Source organism: Laccaria bicolor, genomic scaffold (genome assembly GCF_000143565.1).
Source record: "Laccaria bicolor S238N-H82 LACBIscaffold_2 genomic scaffold, whole genome shotgun sequence".
In the NCBI taxonomy this organism is placed as follows: Eukaryota; Fungi; Basidiomycota; class Agaricomycetes; order Agaricales; family Hydnangiaceae; genus Laccaria; species Laccaria bicolor.
In genome coordinates this window covers 2891242-2908198 of record NW_001889873.1, presented here as the reverse complement: position 1 = coordinate 2908198, position 16957 = coordinate 2891242, and the positions used below count along the sequence as shown (strand labels likewise).

The window sequence follows — 16957 nt, the reverse complement described above, 5'->3', positions numbered from 1 at the left end:
GGCGGTGGAAAACAGCGGTATCGAGCCTTTGTTCGTGCTAAGAGGCCGGGTCTGAACCTAACAAGGCAACCTGGTTGAAAGTTGAACATGCAGGTTACCTAAAAGGAAGTTAGAGGACCCTTCCAGTCTCGGATGACGGTAGAATATTTACATACTTACGCCATCTCCCGCCATTACGAAGTACCTCCCCAGTGTATGGTCGTGAGGTGGCGACATTTGCTGACGTTGTTTCGGACTTTCGAAGAGAATCGAATCGAATTGAACCGAAGTTACCTCGAACTCACTACAACATTACCACAGCGTCTCTCGTAAACAGCATCATTGGCGAAATTAGCCTCACCATCGTCAATTCTACTTCATGAATCGCAAAGAAGATGTACATATTTATTTACACAAGTGATTGCATTGTTCGTTATGGATCATCAAGAGGGTAGTGGTACACTTTTCGAAACATCTGCCAAACTCGTTCCATAGTTCGCGCGGCCTTTTGAAGGGTGTTTCTCAAAGTGTTTACGTCTAGGCCTGTTATTGACCAGGGAAGGGCTAACAGATCTCGGAATGGCGGGAACTCGTACGGGTCGGCCGACGAAGGTGATGGGGAAGGAGGTTGACTCAAGGGAATATCAAGGAGGGGATCTGCTCGGCTCAAGGGGCTCGGAGTCCCAGTTGGAGAGGTGAAGGTATTTTCCTCGTGGAGGGAAGTCAAGGTGATATCGGAAGTGTGGATTACACTCGAGTGTGTTGGACTTCTTTCCACCGACCTACGGGTCGCCGTCGCGCCATACACCGTCGTAGTTACGGTGACAGTAGTCAACACATCATTCCATCCTGTTCCTTTGTCAATGGAATAACCTTCCACCGAACGGGTTAGCCGTCTCATCTCGAGCCCAAGGCAAAACAACCCCAGGATGGAGAGAAATAAAAAGATACAAGTGAGGCTGAAAAAATAGCCCAACCTGCGCGAGGATGAAGCCTTTAAACTCGAACCTGGGTGGATCGTCATGGATAACTCAGGAGAGAAATATTCTTGGAGAGAATATTCCAGGAGTCGATGACCATTGTGTGGAACTTGGCGGTGTTTAAGATTTGTCTGCAGGGAGTATGAGTCGAAGCCTAACATGGGCATCTGTAAGTTGCTTCTTATCAAAGGTTTGGGAAAAGTGGGACTCACCAAACGTACTGTCAAAAATCACTTCTAACCTTCCGACGGGAACGGGGAAGGTCGGCAAGAGTAGGTGTAGAAGATAAGCATCCCTTGCGCATGCCTTTCCCTTTTGTTGGCCATGACTGGGATGTACAATTTCAGGCTTCTCTTTGACCACATAATCGACCATGACTGTGCCCCCGACCAGACAGCTTACATTGACCTTGGCCCAACTGACAAAGAATTTGCCGTTGGGCCGCTCGAACGCAATTGCTGCTTCTGACGGTTCCTTTTGTGCAACAACGTTGGTTTTCACGGTCGCTGGTATCTCATCTACGGTTGCAGCAACGAATTGAATGTCAGGAGTTGGTGTGGACGAATTTGGGGCTTTTGCGAACCCAAACTCCAACCATTCAAAGTCTCGTAGTGCGGATGCATTCAAGACAAAGCGAACAGCGTAAGAACAGCACGATGTGGATCTATCAACTGTAAGTATTGTCACAGTCGCCGATACGGAGGGGATCATGAGAGGGACTTGGCGTTTTGACCAGAGTGGATACGTTCCACGCGCAAGGGACGATTGGGAAGGAACATGGGAGATTGTTTTGCCACTGGGTGGTTTTGATTGACTAGCGAGGGATCCGTTGATTTGACCCAAAGACCTGAGAACAATTCTTCCCCCTTCTTCCCCACAGCGGGTGAAACCTCCCTTTTGAAGAACAGTCTTCCTCGCCTGCGCATCCCTGTAAATATCCCCAGTGGAGTTGTACACCTCCACCGTGGTAGTGGAGCCTTCGATGTCATGGCGGACAACAATCGAGGTGGACTCGGTGTCAGCAGCAAGAACTGTGAAACGGGGCAAGACAAGGGGTTCGGGGTCTCCTGAAGCACCGTCAATAGAATGATGCGGACTGCCATTGAGACGTCCAACCGTGGTTCGTGGGGTCACGAGAATAGTTCCTGAAATCGTAAATGTGAAGATGTTCTTCGCTGGAGGCAGGATTTCGTTCATGTTGATGTGAAGGGTAATGGGTGCCCCGGGTGATCGGGCTTGCGAGGATTGGGATGAGATGGGAGCTGATGTGGGTAGTGAAGATATCGAGGACATTGTCTCGGGTGGAGACGAAGACGCAAGAGTAATTGTTGAGCCTTCAAACGAGTAGTCCGCAACATTTTGGACGGGTAAGGGAGCGCGAAGCAGTGAAGAGGTTGACGAAGTTGATACAGTTCTTGAGATGAGACCACCTGGCTTTTTGCCCTCATTAGCAGGGGAGATGTGGATATGAGGTGGCGAACTGGAAGACTCCAGCGAAGATGTCCTGGATACAGGTTGAGTGGAAGCCAAGGGTCCAACGTCAAACCCAGTGTAGCCAGTCCCACCGCTAACTTCCCAATGACCGTCCCCAACCCACGAGACATCTGAGCCTTTGGATTCCAAACTGACATCCATCCCAAGGAGGGTTGCGACGCCAGAAAACCAAAGGCCCTTGCATGTGCCCTTGTATTCAACACTCATCACAACACCCTCCCCTTCGCATATTTCCGGATTTCTCATCTTCCCTCGCACTCTACATACCATTTCCCCTTTGACTTCTTTCACACCGACTCTGCGTCGTCCATCGCTACTACCAGGGATGTCGACGGTTTTCAGTGGCTTAGCCCATCTAAGGCGAATATGCTCCGCGCTTGGGAATGTGCCTTGTATTCCACAACCGTCGCTGAAACCAGCCGTCGAAGAATCGCTAGACTCGTCATCTGCAAAGTGTGTGTATGAGTTGGAGCGTGATGGACGCTTGTGAGCGCTGCGAGTAACATGTGGGTCGGATGTAAGATCCCAAGAAACACCATCTTCTTCAAATGACGACAAGGAAGCGAACGAGTTGGAAGCATTTGAGGGTGGGAATATGCGAAGTTTGATGTGGTTGTGAAGGCAGCGAGGTGTAGGGATCGAGAGCTATGGATGGGGATTTAGAAAGTAAAGGGAGGGAGGAGGGCAGCCACGCACTAAGAAGGGGGATCTGGGTGGCCTTGAAATGTAAGGGACCCACAGGTCAATTGCGGCCATGAAGTGCGCACTACTTCGCTCTCCTATTGATGGCCGTCTGGTCTTGGAGGTTGCTCGAGAGAGGCCTTCAATATCAGCGTCCGAACCATGCGAGGGGAAAACTTTGGGAAGGACATATGAGATGCTGTACCCGCTGACGAGGATATGCCCCGTGTATTTATCGTCGATTGGGAGAGAGCCCTCTTCATCCGTGTCATACTCGGAAGAATGCTTGGAGGACGCGTTGCTGGATGAGTTGGAGAGGTGAAAGACGGAGTAGAAGGTTTTTGAAGACCGTGCAGGTAAATTCAGGGCTCGGGCGGCATTGTGAAGAAGGGGAGAAACGGTGGACGAAAAGTTGTAAGGAACCGAGTTGCTGTCGATTGGATGGACTTGAGATGTGAGGATTTTAACATTTTCCTCTGGGAAGCGTCAGATACTATCCCAGTGAAAGAAGAATGAACTAACCTGGAAAAAGTGGGATAGTCGAGCCCGGAGTAATAGAATCTAATGGCAAAGAAATCTAAGGAGACAGAATAAGCGGAAAGGCCCTTGCATCTCAGTTCTCTCACCTTGAGATACATTTTAATGGATACTCCATCCTCGCCTTGCTTTGCTTTCCCTTCTACTGCAAGGCGAGTGACGACGTTCAGTTTGTGTTGGTTCCCGGCTGGTGTTATAGTCGGTGAGGAGCTGCTTTGGTTAGATGAGGTGCGGAAGTGCATCGCTCGGGCAGGTGTTGTGGTGAGTGGGTAAGTAGAGCGCGGGAGGTTGGTTGGAACGGGCATATTGATATGCCTGGGATCGTTAAGAAGTGCTGGTGAAGGGGTGCAGCGACACCAGACGCGGAAGCCACTGGCGCGTCGGCAAGACGCGTCCACAATAAGAAACTCAACAACACGCCGCAAATAAAGGCCTCTTAACCCCAATCATCCTATTGTACAAAATAACTACACAAGACAGAAAGAAAACTCAGCGTGCCCAAGATGAGTACAATAGGTCGCGCAGCGCCATGGCTTCCTCCTTATAATCCAGCGGATAAATACGAGAAATTCCATACCGAATCCGAGTGTTCTCCTGAAGAAATGATCAGTCGAGAATCCTCAATGCCAGGCGGGTTAGACAGACGTTGTATGTATCCTGCTTGGCACGGCAGGAAAAGTTGTACGTATTGCAGTTAGCTTTGTGGAGCAGCACGTTGTATTGGGCGCTGTTGCTGTCCTGCGATCGACCTTAGCCATCGTCATCAATGACTGCAGAAGAGAAACGCTTACCCTGATGGCGATGAGTTCATTAGCTGTTTTTCCGAAGATAGTGGTCCCGACTTCATTGAATCCCTGGAACCACGCTTGCCCAGAAGCATCCGCGACAGCTAAAGACATGATGTAACTGCGCCCAAATTAGTATTATGGGGTTTTCGAGAATGACTAGGCGACAAACCGGTGTTCTGGCGCTTCGAAGCTCTTTTCGCACTTTTCACATCTCCAGCTGTCACCGTCTTGAATAACCTTTTTGTTGCAATTCTGAGTAGGGCAGGCAGGGTAAGAGATATTATCTGCTTTGATGTGCATGATGGTCGCTCTTGCAGAGAAATACTCTGGCTTGTCGGGCAATCCAAAGCCCGCCTGTTTGACGTCATCCAAGCTCCGAATTTCAGCACGATTGAAGCTCATCGTCGAAGCACCCCCTCCAGCACTTGAGTGTGCGTGGAATGACTGCTCTGCCCCAGAAGAGTCGTACCAGCCGCGCAGGGCAAAACATTCCTCGAGGTGAGGATTAACATGCATGGTGCTCGAGCTGAACATTGAGAGCGACCGTCCTTTACAGGGGGCCATTGAGATGAATTTGTAGGCACATAGAAGGGACTTAACGTACCCCCAAAGTCACCCACTTTTACACCTTTGAATGCAATTACGGGAGAGTCTTCCGCATTATACTGTTCGGCTTGTTTACCCCAGAGAGTTAGGCGTACTGAAAATCCGGACTTGTCAACTAGAGTTAGCTCTCGTTTGGGAATCTGATCAAGACTAAATTGTCAAAGTGCATGAACAGAATAGCAATCAACTCACCTGTCGATTGGTGGCCTTGGAAGTAATTTCTGACAAAGCTGAAACCTCCTTCACAACCCCGATAACATCTGAGATATATCATAAACAACATCTCCATTAACCTTCGAGAGACCTCCTTACCGCAGACCGAATCCTTCTCCAGATCTTGTAAGCCGCTGAGCGGTACAAAACTATACTTGATCATGGGCACATTTGCGGTTTCATGACACTATAAGTGAAGCTTGAGTCCTGCTTAAGGGAAATTGAAATGGACAATGCTGACCTCTACGACTTCTGTGTTTCGTTCAAGACTCAACTCGTAATCGTTCGCGAGATTGGAAAACTTCTTCTTTGCAAGGTTGACGCGGGCTTTAGATATGTAATACACCTTGCCCTCCTCTAGTTTCGGATATAGTTCGTCGACAACGAGATTAAATCCTGTCGCGCGAATCTCGCCTGTTTCATCCATTAAAGTGACGTTGAAAAGCTTTCCCTCGCCGCGTTGATTTGACCACGTCTTGATCTCTGATTTTTGAGTAACGCGTGCCTTGATGGTCCAGCTATTTTGATAAGGACTGAGCCCCTCAATCGGATAAACGGAAGGGCCTCCATCCTTCGAGGTAACCTGTTCTGCTGGTTTAGAAGGTTTGGTAATGGGGACGGGCGGCGGTGGAGCAAAGGTTTCAATGGTGTTGGTAACTGGGGTGACGCTTGCAGCCGGGTCGTGGGGAGCCTCCATCTGCTTCGGCTCTCCAATCTTCTCTGCAGAGTGAGCAAGAACGCGGAGAGAAAGAATAATAATCAAGCTAATCGCGTGAAAGATGAGTACGTGTACCACAATCAAGGCAAGCGCCTACCGTTTTTCCTGCACATAGTTGCAAGTAAGCTTTTCAATGACTGCGACTGTGTGCCTCCCGATGGTGTTATCTTGGACCATGCTGTTAAGTTGAGTAGCCAACATTGCTTGGATGAAGTGGATGCCGTCCGACATGATGATTCGGTATCGGTCAACAGCGGAGGACGAGGCGTTGGTGGTGTTGACCTTTTTAATCGAAAGAAACTGAACGGTGTGAGGTTGGTTGAAAACATCCTCCTCGGACGGCGTCGCGTTGTTCAGACGTTCGCAGCTGCCTGCAGTGAGCTGAAATGCCATTAGAAAAGGCTGATGTGTGACGGGGTGTGACAGACGAGTCAGTTACAAATGCCAATCAGCGGAGATTCAAGCGGACTTTTTCCATTAGGTAGTAAATTACTTATTATACTTGTTACAGATTATATTAATAAAAACTTGATATTATTTAATTAATTGTCCTTTAGAAGTGCACGTCGTGTTGCGTCGCGACCGGCCTTCAGGAGTAGCGACAACTCGTTGCCGCCTGTACCGCGGACAGGTCCCCTTCCCGATAGTCTGCTCTCACGCAGCCGATCGATCATGGCACTAGCAGGGCATCCACCTCTTGCTCCTGGCTCCGTCCGCGACATCGTCACAACATAGAGGCAGGCGATGCGGATATGGTTGTCCCGAAGCCGCTTCAACGCCAGTACGGCGTTATCGTATGGTTCGCGTAGTGTGGGCGTTGATTGGGCCAGTTGTCGTATCGGTCGAGGAGTAGCAGCGAGGCTGGAGAGATACTCGCGATGTTTTCCGGGCATGTATCGGCGCATCCTTTCCATAAATCCATGATCGGCGCGCTTGTTCTCCGATGATGGAGCTGGGTATCGCCGTTGCCGGAGTTTGTGATCGACATCTAGAAAAATATCCAAGGCATGCATGACACTGCTTTGTCCAGCGGAAGGTCCGCTGAGGTCAAGTTTCTCGAAGTCATCCACTCCTTCGTAGATCCATCGAGGGCCTCCGGGTCCCTTTGCATCACTTCCCTCGAACCACGGACGAATGTCCCAATAAAAGACGTGTGGGTCACAAAGTGGACGTATGGATTGGATAATCTCGCTGATGTCATCGATTATCCCAACAAGGCGACCGAGGTCTCTTGAAACCTTCGATATAGACGTCAAGTCAGTTATGTTGGGAAGACTATTATAGTCATCGATGATCCGTAACAGCTCAACTCCGCGCAATTCGGCCTTTGCTGACGCCTGATAGAAACTTTTCTCATCCTCCGTTCCTGAGAATAAATTGACAAATTGCATATTGTCGATGGACAGGGGCTGGTCTGGGTCAATCAGTTCCCAGTTCCAAAGAACGGTGTCTGCGAATGTGAGGACGGGGGCACAGCCAAGGTGACGGGATACCTGTACCAGAGGCAAAGCAAGGGACTTTGGTACGTGCACGGGATCAGAGTCGTCGCTTGATGACGGTATCGAATGCACGTATAAATTAACGAGCCATGCAAGTACATAATGTGCTCGTTGGGAGAGGCGGAGGTTAGTGTGTAGAACCGAAGTATCGAGAACAGGCAACTAATAAGGAAATATCAGAATTTTTTGCATATAGACAAAGACAAAGCACATACCGACTGAATCGTCTCTCTCCATCGTGCCCCAAATTCGCGTTTTGCCAGGGCGGTCTCTGATTCGTCTTCACCAAGGCTGAGATTACCGTCGGCGTTGCGCAGCGCGTCTTCCCATATGTCAAATGTGTGAGGTAATTTCGGGAGTGGCTGTCGAGGAAAGAAACCTGTTCTGGAATCAACGTCGAACGCCGCAGGTGAGTGGCCAGCGAGAGTTTTGCGGTGCCTTGCGTTGATTGTCGAATTAAACAACGACAGAGCAAGGGTAAGGAAGAGTCTGAAAAACTGAGGTGGCGACGGGAGAACGTTAATTATGTCCATGTGAGGTGGAGGAGGGGCTGATGCAAGGTACGGACGAGGTAGTGGCACTCGAGTTGGGCTTAGCCGTTTTCTGCGTTATGACTCTTATACGAAATTGCTGCGCCACATCAGATGCTGTGGTTTTAAATAATGACATGAATATAGCTCACCATTTTGTGTGTGGTTCGCATATAACGTTCAGCCTGCTTAGGCTCGCCCCTTGTCAGAAATCATCGTAAACGGCAGCCGCCCAGGAAGCCCAAGCCTGAGGTCACTGGGAATCAATTACGAAATTAGCTCCGTTGACTGGATCTTTCATTGGTTGTGATCGAGATCAAATTGTATAAAATCCCAAAGGAGGTCGGTCATCCTGTGGCAAACTTGTCCTCATTAGCGCTACGTTTACAAGCACAGTTGTGCAACAACATTTTGAACAGAGACTCACCAATGGCAGCCTGAGGCAGTTCTACTTACCCGCAGTGAACAGCCAGGAACAAGTTCAATCGCGGGGGTGTGAGAACGCGGCACCTGTTACCCCCGAAACACTTATTTGCAACTAAGCCTCGGCCTTTCGCAGATGATCGTATTGCCAGGCACAGCTGTGCATACCATGTTGACGCCCACAATTCAAGGGAATAAATACACTTAGGCCTAATTTATGCAACCTCTCCGCATCTCCGTTTGGCATCGCATGCCTTTGTTCTTTCTTTTTTAAAACATGAAAAATGTTACGAGACCCGGAACATGGTCTCGACGGTAACGGCGCGGCTCAAGGTGAGTTTGCGCAACACAACCCCAAAAAAAATCATCAACAAAGTTGTAGAATCGGTAGACTTTTCTTTTGAGTGTGTGCAGGCAAGACAATGAGCCATGAACATTCTGTTGTGCACACTGCATCGTCCACACCTCTCAGTTTGATCCAGGAGTTGCCCATGTAGGGCGGAAAGCGGTGAAGTTGCATGTAAGAATTCAACGTTTACAGTGAACATGGACATCAATTGTTCATTGAGCGATTGTTCACATTCTGGACATACATGTGTGGGTGCCCATGTTTTCCCAAAGCTCAGGTGGCTTGGTTTAGTGGATCCATTTAAGCCACACGAAGTTGCCGTCAGCGTTATCTGTGACCTTGCACCTTCGTTGTATAACCTCCAGAACCTTCTCCTTTACACCAAGTTTTCCCGGACGTAACTCCGCGAATCGTGCCAATACATCTTCTGCGCGTGTGCCCATCTCCCCGCCAGAACTGTGGGAACCACGAATAACAGCACCGATCTCGTTTTCACTAGGAAGTGCATATCTCATCGGAATTGAGATCGCCTCTGCTGCCAAATGTTCCGGGATCTCCAGGCGAGGTGCAGATGACACATACGGCGACGTCGGCTCAAAGAAGCGGGAGACGATATCCTCTGAAACCCCTTCCAAAGAAGAAGGTGACCACTCGGGTCTTGTCTTCAACTTCTCAATAAGTACTGCCTTGACACCGATGTCGAAGTCAGGACTGGCCCCGCTCTGAAAAGGGAACTCTTAAAACAGAAACAGGCGTCAAATGTTCTCACTCACACAATACGCAGAGGCTATCTTCAGCTCCATTTCTAACGCTTCTCGAAGAGTCATTCTTTTGCCTCGGCGAATCGCTTTTAATGCGACCTTGAGACTGGTAGGACTTCGCATTGCCAGCATTTCGAGACTATCAGACGCCCACTGCCTCACAGTGGCATCGCCGTCTTGCAGAAGCGTCCTCAGGTCTTTGAATATCCTTTCTACACTATCATGCCTGAATGCAGAATCAAGCGCAACGCGAAGTCTTCCGGTGAACAGCGCGGGGGGCTCACTGTCGTCCCGTTCGGAGGACAGCTCCTCAAGGGTATGATCAACCAAGCTTGGATGCGGTTGGTCTAATTCTGCGAGTCGATCGAGAAGCATCGGGATTCGTCTGGAAGGAATGAAGTGCGTAGCAAAGCCGTACTCGCTAGATGTTGAAAGGTTAATACCATGTTAACGTTGAAAGTAGATGAATTCATACAACACAGCTCTGCCTTTCAGTGTTTGCGACGTGAGCGCCAGATAAGTCCCAATTTCGCCATCCAACCTCGACAGGAAGTAGCTTCCACCCACATCAGGAAAGTATCCTATTTTTGCCTCAGGCATAGCAAACTGCGTATTCTCGGTTGCGACCCTGAAAGGAGCTGGTGCCGCAAGTCCTACCCCACCGCCCACTGAAAGTTTGATGGTCAGAACAAACCCGTCAATATATGATTTTTTTTTACTTGTTACCCCATCCATAATCACCACATATGGCTTTTTGAGGGCTGCCAGAATATAGTCCATTTCAAACCTGAGCGATTGTTGGCTAGAATGTCAGAACGGGGTCGAATCGTAGACGGCATGCGCACTCTCTCTTGAAAAAGTCCATTGCTTTTGGTCGGGTGGCAGGATCCGCCGCATTTTGGACAACGCCTACGGACAATGAAGGTCAACAACCAATTGGCGCAAACACAACATGCTCCAACTCACTTGCAACATCTCCTCCAGAACAAAACACGGGACCGGATCCCCTCCCGACTATGGTACCGCAAAGATCGGATGCACTCCATTCCTAAGATTGATAAGAATTATTTCGAAGGAACACCTTCACATAAAACAGTCTACCTCAATTTTTGGACGAAGAAGCGTAAGCATTTGTTCGTCAAGAGCATTGCGTTTCAATGGTCTGTCGAGAATATACGACCTAAGTGCTGAGTTGGACTCAAATTTTACTGTGGGCTAACAGATCAATGAGTTGAACAACAACGAAGGCCTGGACGAGTGCTAGACATACTTCTGATGTTGAGGAAGTGGTTGTGGACATCATATGATGACCGATCGCTTTCGCCCGATGAGAAGCAGTGCGCACAGCACCACAGGTCATGCTCCTGAAGATAGCTGTCGTCGGCATGAAGGAAGAGCCAGGGAAGAGCTACCACCTCGTCTCGATGTCCGAGAAATACGTAGCAACCTGGTGACAACCTTATAACTTGCTTAGTAAGCAGTGATGGTAACTTGGGTTAGGGTCATCTACCTCTTCAAGTTTCACAAGCTCGCTGCTCACGCTTGTGTCCTTGCATATATATGGAATCTCCAGTGATACCATCTCTGGGCGCTCGCCTGAGCTACAACGGTCAGCTAGGCTCTGTCAGATATGTTGGTCCTGTCGATGGCGCCACAGGCCTGTGGTTGGGTATTGAATGGGATGACCCTTCCCGCGGCAAGCACAATGGATCCAAAAACAACAAATTCTATTTTGCTTGTCGGTAAGCTGCTGTACGGTTGAACGCTTACCACCATCATTGCGCATCCTTTACCAGTTCCCCAACTGCAGGGTCTTTTATTAGGCCATGTAACAACATATCCTATGGGACATCCTTTCTTGATGCGCTGATATCGAAATATATGGAGGCCCTACATGGCTCCGCCTCTCAAGAGACAGTGGTGTTGGGATCATCTCAAGGTGCTATTGAAATTGAAGCCGTTAATCTAGACAAGATCAGGGCGAAACTTTCAAACCTGGAGAGGTTACGTGAGGTCAGTTTGAATAAGGAAGGTGTGGCAGCGGCTGATCCTCCAGGCGCCATTCGGAATGTGTGTCCTAGTGAGCATCTGCGAACTGTTTTTTTTGGTGTTCTAAACGATCTCTATCTAGATGTCCGTGGCCTGGATCTTTCGATGAGCCTCTTGCCCAGCTGGGACGTGGTGGCGCTGATAAGCTCCGAACTTCCCTCATTAGAGCGGTTAGCCTTGAAGTGAGCGGTCATCACTCGTTCGAGTGTTGTGCCATTCATTTCGAGTTCTCATAACACAGCCGGTCTCGGCTCCTACCTCCTTCCAAGATGAATGTAATGGAATCATCATTCCTCCGCTTAACAGAACTTCAAATGAACGGCACATTGGTAACTTGGAGAGAAATGCAGATCATCACGGCCTTCATGCCCCAGCTGCGGTTAGTGGAAATGGGCTATAACCAAATTGACAACCTCTCAAGTGATCCGGACAAACCTTTGTCCAACTCCTCCATTCAAGTACTCAATCTAGACAATAACCTGTGTAGTGACTGGATTCAAATATGCTCATCTCTACAAGCTTATAGGCTGTAAGTCAATCTTATGTCCTTGAAAAGTCATCTCATTTCGAAAAGACTGGGCCGCGTTATCCTGACCTCAAATGGGATTCGTGTGATTCCTTTCCCAAACCCGACACATATGCAGCTTTACGGGATCAAGCACCTCTCTCTCTCATCCAACTTTCTAAGCGAATGGACCGACATTGATGCCGTGTCATTGTGGTTTCCTGCTCTAGAAACACTGTCGTTGAGCGGCAATCCACTGATGGGGGACGCTCACCCCCCTCTGTTCACCAGCTTGGAATCAACATCTCCAAGTCACAGCCTTGATTTGCGCTCCCGGCCCTTCGTGATTGCCAGGATTCCATCCCTGCTGACTCTCGACGGAACTTCAGTGCGTGCACATCAAATTTGCCTTCGCGGTCCAGCGGCTCACTGGCTCTCAGATATCGGTGAGAGAACGCACAGACTCGGAGCTTTTCTACCTCTCCCAGGTCTTAGAATCGGGTGCAGCATCACAGGAAGAACGGTGTCAAATGTTTCGCCAATGGGATGCCTTGTGTAAAAGTGAGAGGACATCTCCCGTTCATGTTAGGTTAACATCAATAACGCCGGTAGAGCATGGCACTCCGGATGAAATTTCGACGCGAGTCGTGTCTTCTGACAAGCTCAGCAACCACCTGATAGGTAGGCCATCACACAATTAAGATCCACAATATCTCTAACCCGCCAGACTTGGAATTATACCGGTGCTTTGAGCCCCCATCAGATTCAGGCGGAGTTGACCAGCTCCTCCAGGCTACACAATCAGTCCATCTTCGCGTCCTCCCGAGTTTGTCGTTGCGACATTTTAGGGCGAAAATTGGGAAAGTGACGAAAGCTGGCAGAGCTACAGTAACTTGTTGGCTGAGGATGAGGGATGGGACTCTTGCCGAGCTCAAGTCAAACGATGACAATCGAGACCTCAGCTGGATGGGCTTGGAGAGCGGATCACAGATCATATACCATTATGGATAGACACGCAAACAATGAGGCTTTCAACAAAGTGGCGGTATCTACGGAAACCCAGAGGTATCCTTTAAACTTCCTCTCAAGATGATGGCGGGAAACGACCCGCCAAGTATCCCTCGCAACTTGAAAATTTCTGAGGGCTTATGTAAGAGGCGAAGAAAGATATGGTCGGGTTTTGCTCCTTCCGGGATGCCTTGACCAATTGGATCCACCGCTCACAGTTAAGGGAGATATAGATTTTTGTCCCATTGGCCGGTGTTCCTCATAAATCCTGACACGAGGTGTGGACCAACCATTGACCATGAGAAGTACACGGGGCCCCTTAAACGACAACACCATATTCGAGGAAGTCCAAGACAGAAGGGAAATAAACCATCGATCGCCGTCCGAATTTTTTATCTCGAGCCCGGTAGCGTACTAAGATCCACTCAACGCGACCATCCGCCATCACCGTTTGCGTTCCTCGGCCTATCGTCGTAGCGCTCATCTTTCTCGTCGCGTCGCCTGTCGTCTCTGCGTCGTTCTGGTTCGTCCCTGCGTCGGTCATAATAATAATCAGGGGGTCTGCGGTCATCATAGCCTCCTCGCCGGTGATCATCGTACCCTGCAGGCCTTTTATCATCAACCTCCCTCCTGGGGGGCGGAGACCTGGGCGGACGACGGTCCTCATGTTCGGCACGACGAGGAGGTGACCTGGATCGGTCCCGGCGATATCCCCTGTCATCCCTATCCCGGTAGCGGTCCTCACGGGGACGGTCGTCGCGGCGATCGTCGCGACGATAGTTGTCAGGGCCAGAGCGCTAGCAAAAACCGTAAGTGGGTTAACGGTGCTAGATCAAGGCAAAAACGTACAGAGTCATCCAGGGCGACACGAACTGGTCGACCACGGAGATCCTTACCGTCCAGTTCTTTTACTGCACGATCAGCATCCTCACGGGACAGATACTCCAATACCCTGATACGACGTCAAAAAGACTCATCGAGTACCTGGTTGATATGCATACCCTTGACCGGGAACGTCACGGTCAATATCTGCGAAGGATACACTGCCGGCGTCGCGTCCAAAGTCTTTCAAGTCCTACGGATAGTTATGAAGTGTTAGGTCCAGCCATCCCATTTTCTAGCAATAAAAGGATCAATTTTGCCACGATGTGACTGTTTTAGTGGTCATCGGAAGATGAGGTGGTAGAGGCAGAGAGAAGAAAGGGAGGAACGCTTGGAAAGGGAAAGGCTCCATACCTGCCAACTCGTGTCACGGGACACGCCTGAAACGATTAGGCGAATACCAGGGGGCCTCCGCGACCGCGGAGCGCTGCAAAAAAAAAAAAAAAAAAAAACATAGAATGATCAGAGAGAATTCAGGCTGTGTTTTCAACCATACCCATGACCCCCACCCCCTCTATCATTGTCATAAACCTCCCGACGTGGGCGACTCTCCTTCGCGAACTCGACGACAATGCTGCACGCAGAGTAAAAACGATGAACATTGCAAGACGTTCTTTGCTCACTTGACGCCCATGAAGGGTTTCCCATTGAAGTTGTGTACTGCGTCCTCCGCGTCCTGTCGACTATGTTAGTAGGTCCAAGCTACAAAGGAGGTTTCGGCGCTGCCTTAGCGTTTTCGAATTCGACAAAGCCGAAACCTAAGGCCAGATTAGCTTGCGGAGAGCGTTCATAACGCTGAGTGCCAACCAGTCATGACACGACAATCGATGATACGACCATAGCCGTCAAAAAATTTGGACACATCATCTGAACGAGCATCCGTAGGTAACCCTAGGGAAAAGCTGAGAACACGGTGATGAGAATATGCGAGAGGAAACTTACTGCCAAGGTAGAGACGTCTCGACATCGTAGTTGGGAACAAGTTGGAAATTGTCTGTCTGAGTTTCAAACCTATCACATAGTTTCTCCCATGCACGGACCACCCAATTTTATGTACATACAAATTTGATAACTAGTACTGAGGTACTTTATACTTAGAGATATTCTAATGCTGCGACCAATCAATGGAATTGATGTCGATTCCCTCCTGGACCATCTCCCAGAGTGGGCTAGAAATGAAGTTAGCGCGCCACATTTCAAAATTCAACAAGTCACACCTCATTTCTCTTAGCCTGTGAACCGTCTTGATAATGTGTTGTACCACAAAGTCAATTTCAGCCTCGGTTGTAAACCGCCCAATGCCAAAACGTAATGAAGAATGCGCCATGTCCTCCGCAGCGCCTAACGGGAATCAGATATCATTAAGACCCTTGTAGTAAAGACTGACCAAGTGCGCGTAAGACATAAGAAGGTTCGAGTGAAGCTGATGTGCAAGCACTCCCTGACGACAATGCAATATCCTAGGAAGAATTTTTAGCAGTAGTGAGCGGGGTGTGAATATGACCGACCTTCAACGCCATCAAAAGGCTCTCTCCTTCAACATATGAGAAGCTGAGGTTGACGCAACCTGGATATCCATTCACATCTCCATTCCGTACAACATGTTCCACTTGAGCGTTGATGGTGTCAATCAACCTATCTGACAATTGTTTGATTCGGATGTGGTCCCGCTAAGGTGACAAGGCAAAATCAGAACGATGGAATTTAAGCAACATCCCAAGAGTCAGTACCCCTGCACTGAAGTCATCATTGAGCTGGTTCTAACGGTGACAGACCAAAAACGGTTTGCACACCAACCACTCAATTCGACGTTGTGCGTCTTTGAAATGCGGATATCATCACACAAGGACACAAAGTAGGAAAGCTCACCTGCATTTCCTTTTGCGCGATTCGCGCCGCCTCGCCCAATCCTACGACTAAAGCAGTGGCCAGAGTACCACTTCTCAGTCCTCGCTCCTGGCCTCCACCACTCAAAATCGGCTCCAGTCTGACCCTAGGCCGTCTCCGCACATATGCTGCACCGATACCTTTGGGACCGTAGAGCTTGTGTCCTGATATACTCATGAGGTCGATGTTCATTTCATTGACATCCAGGGGTATTTTCCCAACAGCTTGTGCCCCGTCAGTGTGAAAGTAGACTCCACGGTGCTTGCGACAAATGGCACCAATCTCCTTCAATGGTTGAATTACGCCAGTTTCGTTATTGACGGCCATTATGGAAACAAGGGATGTACTTGGGCGAATGGCTGCCTCAAGCTCTTCCAGCGAGATAACGCCATTTTTCTGAACAGGTAGGTATGTGATGTCGAACCCCTCCTCGCTGAGCTTGCGGCACGAATCTAGAACGCATTTGTGTTCCTACGTATCCTGTTGGTCGCGGAATTTTCTCGAATTTCAACCAAGCTTACTGTTTGCGTTGTAATGATGTGCCTTTTCTTCTCCTTGTGAAATCGTGCAACGCCCTTTATCGCCATATTATTAGTTTCCGTCGCCCCCGAAGTGAAAACGACATCTTTGGCGTCAGCTCCAATTAAATCCGCGACATGCTACAGAGATTGAGTTTGGAATGACATCAGTCGATCCGTGCTCACCTTGCGGGAATCCTCAACGGCTTGTTCGGCCTCCCAACCATACGCGTGGGTTCGACTATGTGGATTGCCGTATTGATCCGTGAGGTAGGGCAACATTGCGTCCAGAACACGGGGATCTACTGGAGTTGTAGCCTAAAGATTATGAGAACCAGGGAGCCAGAAAAGATGATCCAACGCACCTGCATGTCTAAATAGATTGGGCGTATTTTTTCCTTGAATGAACCTTCACGAAGCGAAGGTTCCAACTTGAAACCAAGCATATCTAACAGGCAACAAAAAGTCCAGCTAAGATGATAACGAGAATATATAAAAAAGAAACATACCTCCTCGTGGTGTAAAATGTGCCTCATCCTGGTAAGTCGAA

The 16957-nt window shown here is 49.1% G+C and overlaps 6 protein-coding genes across 6 annotated transcripts; all 6 read right to left on the bottom strand.

Moving 5' to 3' along the window:
- Positions 1-412: 412 nt before the first annotated feature.
- LACBIDRAFT_306115 (uncharacterized protein) lies at positions 413-3976 on the bottom strand (the record flags this gene model as incomplete). The annotated part of the gene is made up of 5 exons (XM_001874880.1): positions 413-1113; positions 1172-3098; positions 3150-3610; positions 3657-3711; positions 3761-3976. 5 exons carry the CDS (start codon positions 3974-3976, stop codon positions 413-415), a joined length of 3360 nt encoding a protein of 1119 aa, XP_001874915.1.
- A 114-nt stretch (positions 3977-4090) lies between these two features.
- On the bottom strand, positions 4091-6389 carry LACBIDRAFT_182415 (uncharacterized protein; the record flags this gene model as incomplete). Its single annotated transcript, XM_001874879.1, has 9 exons — positions 4091-4265; positions 4317-4409; positions 4463-4577; positions 4629-5007; positions 5064-5205; positions 5258-5325; positions 5378-5465; positions 5520-6042; positions 6094-6389. The coding sequence occupies 9 exons, from the start codon at positions 6387-6389 to the stop codon at positions 4161-4163; spliced, it is 1809 nt and encodes a 602-aa protein (XP_001874914.1). The 3' UTR covers positions 4091-4160.
- Positions 6390-6538: 149 nt separating this feature from the next.
- LACBIDRAFT_306113 (uncharacterized protein) lies at positions 6539-8028 on the bottom strand (the record flags this gene model as incomplete). The annotated part of the gene is made up of 2 exons (XM_001874878.1): positions 6539-7657; positions 7711-8028. The coding sequence occupies 2 exons, from the start codon at positions 8026-8028 to the stop codon at positions 6539-6541; spliced, it is 1437 nt and encodes a 478-aa protein (XP_001874913.1).
- A 924-nt stretch (positions 8029-8952) lies between these two features.
- LACBIDRAFT_292320 (3-hydroxyisobutyryl-CoA hydrolase) lies at positions 8953-10966 on the bottom strand. Its single transcript, XM_001874877.1, has 8 exons — positions 10829-10966; positions 10660-10773; positions 10525-10606; positions 10404-10467; positions 10278-10345; positions 10034-10226; positions 9571-9979; positions 8953-9519 (listed from the first exon to the last, which is right to left on the bottom strand). Exons 1-8 carry the CDS (start codon positions 10943-10945, stop codon positions 9085-9087), a joined length of 1482 nt encoding a protein of 493 aa, XP_001874912.1. The 5' UTR covers positions 10946-10966; the 3' UTR covers positions 8953-9084.
- A 953-nt stretch (positions 10967-11919) lies between these two features.
- LACBIDRAFT_306110 (uncharacterized protein) lies at positions 11920-14971 on the bottom strand. The gene is made up of 13 exons (XM_001874876.1): positions 14945-14971; positions 14810-14893; positions 14729-14760; positions 14626-14678; positions 14499-14576; positions 14357-14429; positions 14122-14195; positions 13970-14072; positions 12840-13917; positions 12725-12793; positions 12553-12673; positions 12182-12500; positions 11920-12136 (listed from the first exon to the last, which is right to left on the bottom strand). The coding sequence occupies exons 1-9, from the start codon at positions 14967-14969 to the stop codon at positions 13546-13548; spliced, it is 894 nt and encodes a 297-aa protein (XP_001874911.1). The 5' UTR covers positions 14970-14971; the 3' UTR covers positions 11920-12136; positions 12182-12500; positions 12553-12673; positions 12725-12793; positions 12840-13545.
- Positions 14972-15107: 136 nt separating this feature from the next.
- On the bottom strand, positions 15108-16725 carry LACBIDRAFT_182219 (uncharacterized protein; the record flags this gene model as incomplete). The annotated part of the gene is made up of 7 exons (XM_001874875.1): positions 16594-16725; positions 16411-16548; positions 15872-16360; positions 15511-15672; positions 15390-15462; positions 15220-15343; positions 15108-15171 (listed from the first exon to the last, which is right to left on the bottom strand). The coding sequence occupies exons 1-7, from the start codon at positions 16687-16689 to the stop codon at positions 15108-15110; spliced, it is 1146 nt and encodes a 381-aa protein (XP_001874910.1). The 5' UTR covers positions 16690-16725.
- Between the last annotated feature and the right edge of the window lie 232 nt (positions 16726-16957).